Consider the following 13,164-nt stretch of genomic DNA (forward strand, 5'->3'; position numbering starts at 1 on the left):
TTGAATAAAAATAATTATAAAAGATTAAAACAAAATTTTAGATTACCTAAAACTTTAAATAATATACATACATTGGTGTCCTATTTGAGCATATAATTAAAATTAAATATAGAACAATACACCAAATAATATAAAAAATACAGTTAAATTACAATAATTGAAAAAAAGAAGAACTAAAGTAACATGAGTTCTTTTATTGGAGAGAGTTTTGGAAGTCATCAATCTTCGTGCATATCATCTATTGTTTTATGCACTCTCTCAAAAGTTGAGTTGACATTGATCTTCAAAATGTTTAATCATTCCTACAACCCTTAAATATCATCCCAAATTTGTGAAAGCATATTAGCATTAGAGTAGACTCGGAGTTCTAGTTTAATCTCATGAACATGGTCCTTAGGTATTGGTGCATTTGATTGTCAGGATTTTGTTTATCATCTTGGTTGAATCTACCATGTTGTCAGACACCATTGACATTAACCACATTCAATTTCTTCAAATTATTTTCATTAAAAAGTGTGACTAGACTAAGTGGGCAGATGCATTTATAAATAAGTCCACAACATATTGAGCAATGATACATCTAATAAGAATGGTGTATGGAAGTGACATCTCGTTGTCCTTGAATTTCATCATGTGTTCCATGATGTGATAAGAAAAATTAATCAAAATGTTATTTTTATGGCCCATAACATAAATGCAAAATTAGTAGTTTATGGTCTCAAAATACGCATGAACATGTAATGCAAAAGTTCGTCATTAATATTTAAACTACTTGCATTTATGACACTTTAACCTTGCATCTATGGTCTGGCCATGAAACTCAATGTCATATCATGGTCTTACTACAGCTCCTCAGGGATGTTTAAAATGATAGTTTTGTTTTAACTTTATACTTGATATTCGTCATAGCCAACCAATATGTCAGTTTCATTTTAATCTTTCTCTTGTTATCCTCATTGTAGAGATGACTAACTTCTATGACTTTAAAGTTTGAATAAAATACTCTAATAAGATCTTCATAGTCAGAGAGTTATGATAAAGACAAATTGTTCCAAACTTTGAAATTTTAAGTGATGGTCAAAGTATATACCTAATTGTGCAAAATATAGAAAATGCATTAACTTTGACGATAGAACTATCATGATGTAAAAATCCTTCACATGTTCAATCATTTGATCACACTTGCTGAAAAAATATGTTTAATTTAACACCTCTTTGATGCCTAGTAGATTCATACGAGGACTCCCCCAACAGTGGTTAGAGTTTTTCCTTTCCTTTCCTTAACACTTTCCTATCTTTTATTTGTTGAAGACAAAGTCATCATTGCAAAACTAAATATTATGAAAACATCTCTCTTTACATATTTCCTATTTTCAATATGAATATTTGAAATGAAGCAATTTACAAAATGTAAAGGCATTACATGATGATAATAAAAATATTGGACATTTATTTAAAAGGACTTCCCACACAGGTCACAAAAATTCATATTCATGATAAAACAACAAAATAATCATATAACATGTTAGAAATGTGGAATTCAACCGCTTACACTCATTAACTTCAACAAATAGTTGAGAAAAAAAAGATAAAAGTTGTCTTAAAAGTTATTTTAAATGAGTCAATTTGGTCATTTTTGTTAAATTGACTTCAATGACGTTAACTCGATCGTTACCTAGCACGCAAAGTTACACAGTGAGGTAGAAAACAAAAATTCTAACTTTCTCTCTCTTCTTTATATGAACATTTGCTGCAAGAATAAGATGATATCGACCATCAAACTCCATTTCAAAGTCACCCAACTCTCCAATTTCAAGTGTCAAAGGTACTATTCCCTCTTATCTCTCTTATTTCACTTTTCAACGACCAAAACATTAAATTTATGTAACTTACCATATTTTTGGAAACCACTAGAGTTGAAACCAAAATCTACCACGTGAAACAGAATAGAAACCTAAAAGTTAAATCTATTGTCATCATAGTGAAATTGGGAAGGTCTTCACGGAGACTCTGCAACGTCATTCAAGAGTATCTTTGATGCTTGAAATTAGAGAGTTTGGTGACTTTGGAATGGAATTTGAAGGTTGTCATCATCACATCATTGCGACGAATATTCATTGAAAGTGACTTTATTCGACGCCATTAAAAAGAGAAAAAGTTAGGATTTTCATTTTCTGACTCACTATGTCACTTTACGTGTCAGATGATGATCTAATGACGTCGTTCAAGCCAATTTAATAGAAACAATCAAATTAACTCATTTTAAATAACTTTAATTTTTTTTAAAAAAAAATATAGAGACTAAATTGAGTAAAGTCATAAGATATTGAAAAAAAAGATAATTATGCCTTTATTTTTTTAATATAAAACATATATTAATAAAATACTAAATTTATTTTATATTGTTAATTACTTTAACATTTATTTTTATTATTCATTTTTATAATATAATTGTAAGTATTTAATCATTATTTATATTTATATTTATATATTTAAGCTATTTATTATGTTACAATAAAAACTAAATATTTATTATATTTGATTTAAAGTTAATCCACTAGATAATTCACACATAAAACTAGTTCTTTCTAAACTTTTGTCTAGTATCTTCCTAATTCAATGTCTCCCTTTTCACACTTTTTTCCTTTTCCATTTCTCCATCCTTTCTCTTTCTCTCTTTTGGTACTCAACAACAAAGGATAATCTCATTCTCCAAAATAAATTTTTTTTCTTGTCTCCATTTTCTACTAAGTCGAATTCATAATCTAGTAAAATTATTGTTTTTCTCATAATTTCTTAAAATAAATAACATACAATCACATTACAAACTTTTAATATTATTATTTTAATATTTTTTATATTATTTAATTATAAATTTACTTTTTATTATATATATTTATTAGTGTATAGATTGATGAATACATGTATATTAGTGGTGGTTTCGTTTCCCTCGCTCCTTCCCTCCCTTATCATTCGCGTGCCATCTTTCTCGCATATTAAGCGCTGAAACCGACGTACACACCTGTCCCCATTTTCTCTCTCTTCCCTGTCTTGTCTATTCTCACTTTCTCTCTCTTCTCTCTGCTCCATTTCAGTGCTCTGTCTTCTCCCCACCACCCCACTCTCCCTTTCTCTCACACTCATCCTATCATCATCATCATCATCTTCCTCAACATGCCATCCCTTTTGACCCTCCTTCTTCCCCTCTCTCTCAACGCCGCCGTTTCATTCCCCACAACATGCTGCTGACTACTCCCCCTTCCAACTTTCACTTTCCCCATTTCTTCTCCTTCGCTTTTCCCCATCTGGGTATGCTCCAGTTTCTTCATTCTCTCAAAAAGACTCGTTTTTTATTACTATCTCCAATGTTTGTTTGTCCTTCCTTTGCTGCCCACTTTTCAATGAACTCACTGTTCTCATTATTTTTAAAAAGGGTCATTATTTTACTTTTGAATAAGCTAAATCCAACACGCGCTTGATTTAAGTTGCTTGGTGATGTGATTTTGATGGATAAAAAATTGCGACAGCTGGGTATATTTTTTTTATATAATTCATTTCAAAAAAGGGATTTTGGTTGTCTGTTCTCTCATTGTTTTCTGGAATTCTTGATTTCGGAGCTGATACTTTTTTGCTCACTTTTTTGTTTTTGTTTTTCTGTTGATTATTATAGTTATTGTCATCCATTATCTCTGTGTGTCCTCGTGCAATACAATTGTTCTGGGGGGGTGTTGGTGTGCTTTTTGCTCTGTTTACTCTCACTGAATGTATTTTTTTTCATCTGTGATTTTTTGAGGTTAATTTGACTAAAATTGGTCCTTGCACTTCTCACGGCTGATGTTATGATTATTCATCTAATCACTTGGATTTTCTCTTTGATTTCAATTATTAGTTCATGGTTCATTATCATGTTGCTTGAGGAATATATGAACTAATTCAAAATGATATTTCAATGGAGACTCGTAATTTTCAAAATTCCGTCACTTAAACTTCTGGTTGTTATTGGAAGGTGTTGTGTTACACATTGTTGTTTGCTTAATAACAAAGGCTAGAAATTGATCCATGTAGCCAACTCCGTTTGGTCGTCTTCTTGTTCTTGTCCAGTTGAAACTAATATACTAACTTCTGAGCAAAAAAATAAGTATGATACATTAATACATAATTACATTCGTCAATCTATTTTGGACTATTTGATTTGTACTAGTAAAATATTATAACACTCGCATGGCGATTGTGGTTTCGTCTTAGGTACTTAGCTAACTGCATTGAAGTTATTCATCCTCGAGGTTTATGTGTTCTTTCCATGTTTCTTCTTTCTTGCTAAATATTTTTCGTGCTGGTTGGTTGATTTTATTTTTGATACTTCACTTCACAGTTATTGCTTTATCCTTCAAGCATGTTTTGTAAACAAAACAATTCTGTCAGATGTTTGCCATTGTCATATGGACTCTGATTTTAATATGTTATGGTGTATTGCATCACTGCAATGCTATTGCAATAGATTACCTTTGTGAGAAAATAATATTATGCCTCTATCTGGTAGATTTTTGCCTTCCTATTAAATTTGTAATGGATAAAAAAATGTGAGTTACATCTTGAAGTGTTATTTTATTGCTGCTTGAGATAATTTAATGCTGTTGTGAGTCAGTTTCTGTTGGTAGATTTTGTCTTCCTATGAAATTTGTGTTGTATATGTATTGAGTTTCATCTTGAAGAATTATTCTTATTGCTTCTTGAGATAATCTGGTTCTGTTGTAAGTCTCTTTTTATTCCTGATCCCTACTTGGCTTTTGTTACATAGCTGTTTTTTGCTATCTCCAAGCTTTAAGTTGATCCAAATGCATAGCTATTTTTACAGGAATCATCCAACAACTAGTGATCTTCTGATTTAGTTGTTGACTCATGCTTGAAGATTTTATGAAATCGTTTTCTGTTTGATATTTCTTTATTTCTCACCATGCTCTTGTGAATTGATGTTATGAGTGTCACAATTGTTCCAGTGACACGATGAGTTCAAGATTTGAGACATGGGCTGTGGGATTTGCACTTGGAAATGAAGGAGAGGCAACGTTGGAGAGCTGAAGAGGATGCTTTATTACGTTCTTATGTCAAACAGTATGGTCCTAGGGAATGGAATCTCGTGTCTCAGCGCATGAACACAACTCTGAACAGGGATGCAAAGTCATGCTTAGAAAGGTGGAAGAACTACCTGAAGCCTGGCATCAAGAAGGGGTCTCTAACGGAGGAAGAGCAGCGCCTTGTAATCCGGCTTCAAGCGAAACACGGCAACAAGTGGAAGAAAATTGCTGCAGAAGTTCCAGGTAGAACTGCCAAGAGGTTAGGGAAGTGGTGGGAAGTGTTTAAGGAGAAGCAACAAAGAGAGAATAAGGAGCTCAATAGAATCCCTGACCCTATTAACAACAGCAAGTACGAGCACATTCTTGAGAGTTTTGCTGAAAAACTAGTAAAGGAACAACATCCTTCACCATCATTTGTTATGGCTGCTTCTAATGGGACATTTCTGCGTACTGACACACCAGCACCTGCATCAGCCTTGCTTCCTTCTTGGCTTTCCAATTCTAGTAGTGCTGCTGCTGCTGCTGGCCCAAGTTCCCTTTCTGTGACACTAAGTCTTTCTTCCTCAACAGTTGCTGCACCTCCATTCTCATGGTTGCAACCTGATAGGGGACCAGACAATGTTCCTTTTGTTTTGGGGAATATACCAGCTTTCAGTGAAAACATGCTGATATCTCAGATGGTGGAGCACTGCAAAGAGTTGGAAGAGGGACAACGAGCTTTGGGTGCTCACAAGAAGGAGGCAGGGTGGCGGTTAAGCCGGGTGGAGTTGCAGTTGGAGTCAGAGAAGGCAAGCCGAAGAAGGGAGAAAATGGAAGAGTTTGAAGCAAAGATGAAGGCTCTTCAGGAAGAGGAGAGAGCTGCGTTGTGCAGAATCGAAGCAGAATACAGAGAAGAGTTAGCTGCATTGAAGAGAGATGCTGAAAACAAGGAACAAAAGTTAGCAGAACAATGGACTGCAAAGCATTTGCAGCTTACTAGGTTGCTAGAGCAGATTGGATGCAGAGGAGGGCTGCTTGAGCCAAATGCAAGATGAAGATATCTTTTGGAACAAGGTTCTCTTGTGACTTCAATTATATGCAGTTCACAAGATTAAGATAGCTTTTGAAAAAAGGTTCTCTTGTGACTTCAATTATATGCAGTTCACAAGATGAAGATAGTTTTGTGGTAAAATGGATATAGGTGTTCTTATGACTTCAATTGTTTGCATTTTGTGCTTGTTGTGATCTTGGTATATTTGTGTTGTAGATGTGTGCTATCAGTTTGTACCACTTGAGTAATTTCTGTGAGCACTTCAATTATAGTATCATCACTTCCAAGTATGTGAACTTAGTTTTTTTCCTCACCATACTTGCCTCCAAATTCTTTTCTTGGAGTGGCATTTGCTGAATGATTCTATGTAAATGTATCTAATCTTTAGACATGTTTGAAGCTTTCCTAGAAACACTTCTAGAAAGAGAAGAAAATAAAATAAAAATGAAATGAGTTATTCCATTAGATAAAATTAGTTTACCAAGTTCTTTTTTTAAAGTCTGGTAAGTTTTTCTTTTTCTTTTATTGTTTTAGAAATGCTATTGGGGAAGTTTGACTTGAATAAGTAGAGACTAAACACTACCATTGGGTTGAATTAGTGTAAAACATTTTCAAAAACAAGTTTCCTCCCATATATATTAAAAATTATTATTTATATCAAATTGTTTTAAGAATTTTATTTGTTTACAAAAAATTATTATATTACATAAGTTAAATCAACTACAATCTTTATATTCTTTTCATTTGTTTTATTTTAAAAACAACTTCAATATAAACAATTACACTTTTCACTCTTTCTCTTTTTTTTTTCATTTTGTTCCCTCTCTCTGATTCAAACACGTACAAGACACACATGCATAGATATATCACTTATGCATTATTTGTTTCTGGTTTCTGGGAGTGATTTTTTTGCAAAGAAAAGCAAAGAAAGTGAGAAAATCAAGAAATAAAATATTATTAAAATTTAGAAATTGAGTTCATGTTTTTTTCTTTTGCAAATATGCAAAGAATTGTAAGGAAATACAATTAAATATATTTTATAATTATTAAAAATTTACATAATATCATTAAAAAATTAAAATTATCCTTAATTTTATTTGTATCAATTTAATAATATTATTAATAAAAATAAATATAATTATTTATATAATAATATTAATTATAAAAATATATAAATTAATTAATTAAATTATTATTATTCAAATATTTTTAAAATCAATAATAAATTTGTAAATTTATATTTTATATTTTTTTTAAAATTAAAAATTTCTACACAATCATCTCATCACTCAAACTTAAATAAAACTTTCTATAGAAATCTAGTCTAATATATCCCAATCCAAACAATCTTACTTTTCTCTAAAAATCATTCCAAATTCAATTTTTCAAATCTCCTCATTAATCCAAAAACATCATTAATAAAATTTAAGTTTAACGTCCTAGTATATGTATTTATATTTTATGATAACTTAAAATTCTAATAATGATTAAAAAATAATATATATGAAATTGCATCCAAGTTTATAAAATAGAAAAAAGAACGCCTTTATTTGTACAAAATTAGACACACTCTTCCAATTCGATAATTAAAAATATTAAAGGATGAAAACACAGTTCATATAATTTCCTTTTATTGATTCAAATAAAAATATTTTTTCCTTAAATTATGTCCATTAAAATTTAATATAAAAATGAAAAATTTAGTGAAAATAAATTTTAATTAATTAAAATATATTCTATGATTTATATTTCCGTATTATCAGTATAAATATAAATATTCATTACATTATAGTTTTGTTTGGCAACTATTTCTTCGAAAACTTGATGTAAGAAGATTGAATCTACTATCATTCCAATACTTTGTTGGCTAGATAGTGTTAAAGATGATAAAATATTTTAAAAAAATGTTAATTTGATAATTAATAAATACACCAATTTATAATTTTTTTAAATTTTCTTTATTTTCTTATATAATTTATATTTCAGTAAAAGATTTTAGCAGTTATATTATGAAGTAATCTAATTTTTTTTTGTCAATGTATCAAAATTCTATTAAATAAGAAACACTAATTTACAGTTTCTTAAAATTTCTTCATTTTTTCCCATAACTCACATTTCAATAAAATATTGTTTTTTCTTATCCTTGTAACAGTATTAATAGGAAATAATTCAATATTTGTAAATATATGATTTTTTTAAAATGAAAAAAAGTTTTTTTAATACCATCTACACTAGAAAAACATATATTTAACAAATAATAATCTAATAATATTTTGAATTAAAAAATAAAATAAAATATTAATTTATTGAAGTGTGAGATGTATATTTTACTGTTCATAGTCTTAACATATCATCATCCACAAAATATCTCAGAATGTATTAAATAAGATGAAAGTAGTTAAAGTTTAATTAATTTTTTGATTGAATAGTGTATTTAAATTTAAATTTAAATAAAGAGAAGGTATATTCTTAGAGGATTTGCAGAGTGAATAATTTAGAAAGGAGTGAAGGAGGGAGTGTGGCATTTTGAAGCACTGAAACCAAAGTACCACACTGCTCTATTAATGCCTTTTTCCTCTCTTTTTTTTCTCTCTTGTGACCCTGTGCCCTGTCTTGTCCAATTCCATCTCTTTACCTACACCCCCACCCCACCAAATATTTTCTCTCTCTTCCATCAACAATGAACCAAGCTCCTAGGTAGTTAGGGACCAACTTCAACCCTTCTTCTTCTTCTTGCATTTTTCACCATTTCACTCACCAACCAACCAACCAAGGATGACTTTGTCTTTGGGTTCAGGGCTTTAGGATGGTGGGGTTTGAAAAACTGTTCTTTTCTTTGTTTTTCTATCTCTCTGTGCCTCCCCACTTTTGGTGAAGTTTCAAGTTTTGTTCTTTCTGATTTTCTCTTTTGATGCTGTTTAAGGGCTCTAGATTGTGGAAGTTTTGGTGTTGTTTTGCTCCCATTGTTTGTTTCGGCTTAGTTATCTTTGCTTTGGTTTTGAGTCAAGTTTTGTTTGTAGAATGATTCTTAAATCCTATGCCTTTTTAAGTATGGGATTTTTTTTTATATTTTTAAAATGCTTACTTTTTATTGAATATTTATTTTATAAACCAGTACCAATATTTGTGGAACATTGTTGTGTTTTCTTTTATTCCAGTAGTTTCCACTATGCATTTATGCTTTGTTTTTGAGTTTGTATAGCTGATTCCATGATGACTTGAATAACTTACCTAATGTCTTGGGAGTCTTGTAACCAATCCTGAAATTAGTGTGATTCAATGGAAAAAATTAAGGAGTGTGTATCTGTCTCATCGAAACCAATGCTTCAGATTCCATTATTCTATTTTGGAATAAAAGATAAGGAGGATAATGTTGTTTTATTGAGTGATGTGATTGTTTTTGGCTACTGCCCTTATATAATAATTAATAATTCTGAAAACTGTATATTAAAGGACCTGAAGAATTATTCAGTTTTAGAAAGGTTTGTTGCAGCCATTTTTAATTCAGTAGTATGCCAGTTAAAAAATTTCTCTGGAAGATCTTGGCAAAAATAGCCATTATTTTAATCTGCTTTCAACTTTTATACTCAATCATCACGTGTCTCTGGAAGATCTTGACTAAATAGTCATTCTCTATGTTTCTTTGGTTGGTAGTTTATGTATGCTGCACATGCATTCTGCATATTGACAGTGTGCTAAGTGTTCTATTCTTAGTGCGAATTCTGTTTTCTGCATTAGGCTAGGCATGACATTGTCATGAATTGATTTGAAGATGATCTTGCTTCAATGTTGAGCACGGTATGAATTATTATGAACACTTTGGAATTTTAGCAGAAAGTTCATTTGTGTTTCTATTGTTGGTCATCAAATTAACTTTCTATCACTCTTCTTTTAGTAAACTGTTAATTTCGGACAAACACTAGAGTCAAGAAGCAAGTAAATGAAATTCAAATCCATTGTAATTTCTGTCACTGTTGACCCAACAGTTACACTGTATTGCCATGAAAATTATTTGAAGCAATTACCTTCTTTCAAGAACTTTGGTTTTTATGAAATTATATATAGTTTGAGCTTTGTTTAGTAGTGTTGCACCTTAATTTTGTGATTAGTTGAAATGATATGTTATTGTTGTGTTAATAGGTCTTTAATTGTTTGATCTTGCAATCATTGTTGTCATGAATTATGCAGATACAATAATGAAGAGTTCAAGATTGAAGAAATGGGCTGTGGGATTTGCAGTTGGAAATGAAGGAAAGGCAACGTTGGAAGGCTGAAGAGGATGCATTGTTATGTGCTTATGTTAGAGAGTATGGTCCTAGGGAATGGAACCTTGTGTCTCAGCGCATGAACACAACTCTGAACAGGGATGCAAAGTCATGCTTAGAAAGGTGGAAGAACTACCTGAAGCCTGGCATCAAGAAGGGGTCTCTAACGGAGGAAGAGCAGCACCATGTGATCCGGCTTCAAGCGAAACACGGCAACAAGTGGAAGAAAATTGCTGCAGAAGTTCCTGGTAGAACTGCCAAGAGGTTAGGGAAGTGGTGGGAAGTGTTCAAGGAGAAGCAACAAAGGGAGAAACAAGAGATTAACAAAGCAATTGGTCCAGTTGATAACACCAAATATGATCACATTCTTGAGACTTTTGCTGAGAAGCTAGTGAAAGAACACCCTTCACAATCATCATACCTTATGGCTGCTTCTACTGGACCATTTATCCATACTGATGCACATGCAACTGTTCCTGCACCTGCACCTGCATCTGCAGCAGCAGCATTGCTTCCTCCTTGGCTTTCAAATTCTAGCACCACCAATCCCTCACCAGCAATTATGCCACCTTCCCCTTCTGTGACCCTCAGTCTCTCATCAACTGCACCTCCTCCCCCTTGGTTGAATGTAACAACACCTCATGGTGATGGCATAGTAGTTTCAGAGTTAATAGACTGCTGCAAGGAGTTGGAAGAAGGGCATCATGCTATGGTGGTGCACAGGAAGGAGGCAGCATGGCTGTTAAGAAGGGTGGAGCTGCAGTTGGAGGCAGAGAAGGGAAACAGAAGGAGGGAAAAGATGGAGGAAATTGAAGCAAAGATTAAGGCTCTGGGGGAAGAAAAGAATGCTGCTTTGGATAGGATAGAAGCAGAATATAGAGAACAGTTAGCAGGGTTGAGAAGAGATGCAGAAAGCAAGGAGAAGAAGTTGGTTGAGGAATGGAATGCAAAGCACATGAGGGTAGTGAAGTGTATGGAACAAGTAGGATGCAGAATATCCAGAATTGCTGAGCCTAATGGAAGATAAATAGAAGAAATTATTCAGAAATTTGCTCTTTATGTAGTTTGGATCTTGTAGTCCAACTATCTATTTGTATTGATCTTGCACTAGTTGCATCCATCTTCCTGAATTGAATTCTTGCTGTGTTCAAATTTCCCTTCAACTGTGTTGCATCTCAGTGAAGGAATTCTTGCTGTGTTCTAATTTTCCTGCAAACTGTGTTGCATCTCAGTGAAGGAAGGATGTGTTGGTTCTGAAGAAATTGCTACTCATTTGGGTAATCTTGTTTATATATAATAATAGTTTGAAACAGGTTTATATGGAGAACGTTTGATTGGTGCAAAAAATATGTGAACAGTGAATATAGATTGTTCTTTGATTCTATTTCAATAGTTGGTATTAAAAAATAAGTACATAAATAATGTGTCACTATCTATTTTTTTATTTTATTTTTATATAGTTATATCATTCGAATTCTCGGTTTTTTGAATTTAAAAATATTTTGTTTAGTTAGATGAAGTTAGCTTATGATTTATGATTTTATTTATTTATTTAATGAAAATAGGTTGTTTTTAACAAAGAATTAAAAGAGATATAATTAATTTACTCTTTATTTTACCAGACCGAACTTCGACCTTCATTTTTGGTTCGTGGTTGCTGATGCCCCACAGAATTCGATTCCTTGATGGTTGAATTTTGAGAATTTTTTTTTCTCTAGGGGTGGGTGAGGAAGAAGAAAGAAAAATAAAATTAAAAATAACTTTTTTGAAAGTAAAAACTGATTTTGAAAAAACTAATTAAGATTGGGAGAAATTTTTTTAAATCGTTTGAGAGGAAAGAAATTAAAAAGTTATGTAAGGTGAAATATATTTTGGTTTTGTAGAAAATATAAATATTTTAAAATGGAAGGAAATATTAAATTTTTGTGAATTTTTATTGGTCAATTAAAAATTTGAAAGGATTTTAAAAAAGTAGTTTGAAATATAAAATGAATAAAAATATATGTAGTGCATTTTTTATGTTTCAAAATAGGAAAAAGTAAAAGAAAAATGTTTTGTATTAAATAAATGTATTAAAAATTGACTTAAATTTTGGGAGTTTTTTTTTAATTTGTATGAGGGGGGAGGGGAGGAGGAGAGGGGGGAATAAAACAAACATTGTTTTTTCTTAATTGTTTTTTGAAATTAAAGTTTTGTTTATTTCTTGGTTAAAAATGAAAATAAATTAATAATATAAAAATGATTGAATTAAAATTTTGAAAGAATAATAAAGATGAAAAGAGAATGAAATGATATAGTTTATATGTGATGAAAACTATTTAGTCTTGAAACTTTTAGTTAAGAAGATAAATAAAGATCGAGTATTATTGGAGGAAAAACACTCATAAATTGAAGAATATTTGTTTTCTTCCTAATCTTGTAAAAATTGTATAGGGTAGTTAGGAATTATTTTTGGAACAAGTAGAGTAGGGTGTAAATAGAAAAGATAGTAGGGTGTAAAATAGGAAAAGAGGGGTGCAAATAGGAAATTAGACAAGGATGATATGAAAGTCCACATGTCATTTCCTTAATGGAGAGGATTTTCCTCCAATGAAGACATGTCACTTGTCACTCTCCCAATAAAGAGGATTTGCACTAATAAGGAGGTGACACTTGTCACACTCTCATTTGAGAGGTTTTGAAAGACTTTCTCTTATAAATAGGGGTCTTTTGTACATGTTTTTTAACTTTGATTAGAGTAAAGAATTGTTGTCCATTTTTTTAGAAACTTCTACTTGTCAAAGTTCTCTTTAGA

At 31.4% G+C, this 13,164-nt stretch overlaps 2 protein-coding genes across 4 annotated transcripts; both read left to right on the forward strand.

Moving 5' to 3' along the window:
* Positions 1–2,934: 2,934 nt before the first annotated feature.
* LOC137819696 (transcription factor AS1) lies at positions 2,935–6,418 on the forward strand. The gene is made up of 2 exons (XM_090296718.1): positions 2,935–3,309; positions 4,998–6,418. Exon 2 carries the CDS (start codon positions 5,051–5,053, stop codon positions 6,107–6,109), a length of 1,059 nt encoding a protein of 352 aa, XP_090152844.1. The 5' UTR covers positions 2,935–3,309; positions 4,998–5,050; the 3' UTR covers positions 6,110–6,418.
* Positions 6,419–8,579: 2,161 nt separating this feature from the next.
* On the forward strand, positions 8,580–11,691 carry LOC137819242 (transcription factor AS1). Of its 3 annotated transcripts, none has more exons than XM_068623028.1 (2): positions 8,580–8,914; positions 10,294–11,691. In XM_068623028.1, exon 2 carries the CDS (start codon positions 10,351–10,353, stop codon positions 11,395–11,397), a length of 1,047 nt encoding a protein of 348 aa, XP_068479129.1. In that variant the 5' UTR covers positions 8,580–8,914; positions 10,294–10,350; the 3' UTR covers positions 11,398–11,691. The 3 variants fall into 3 exon arrangements, with proteins under 3 accessions (XP_068479129.1, XP_068479131.1, XP_068479130.1); XM_068623030.1 differs by having other exon boundaries at positions 8,624–8,802; XM_068623029.1 differs by lacking the exon at positions 8,580–8,914 and adding an exon at positions 9,593–9,903.
* The last annotated feature ends 1,473 nt before the right edge of the window (positions 11,692–13,164 follow it).

This window comes from Phaseolus vulgaris, chromosome 10 (genome assembly GCF_051622355.1).
Source record: "Phaseolus vulgaris cultivar YP4 chromosome 10, ASM5162235v1, whole genome shotgun sequence".
Classification (NCBI taxonomy): domain Eukaryota; kingdom Viridiplantae; phylum Streptophyta; class Magnoliopsida; order Fabales; family Fabaceae; genus Phaseolus; species Phaseolus vulgaris.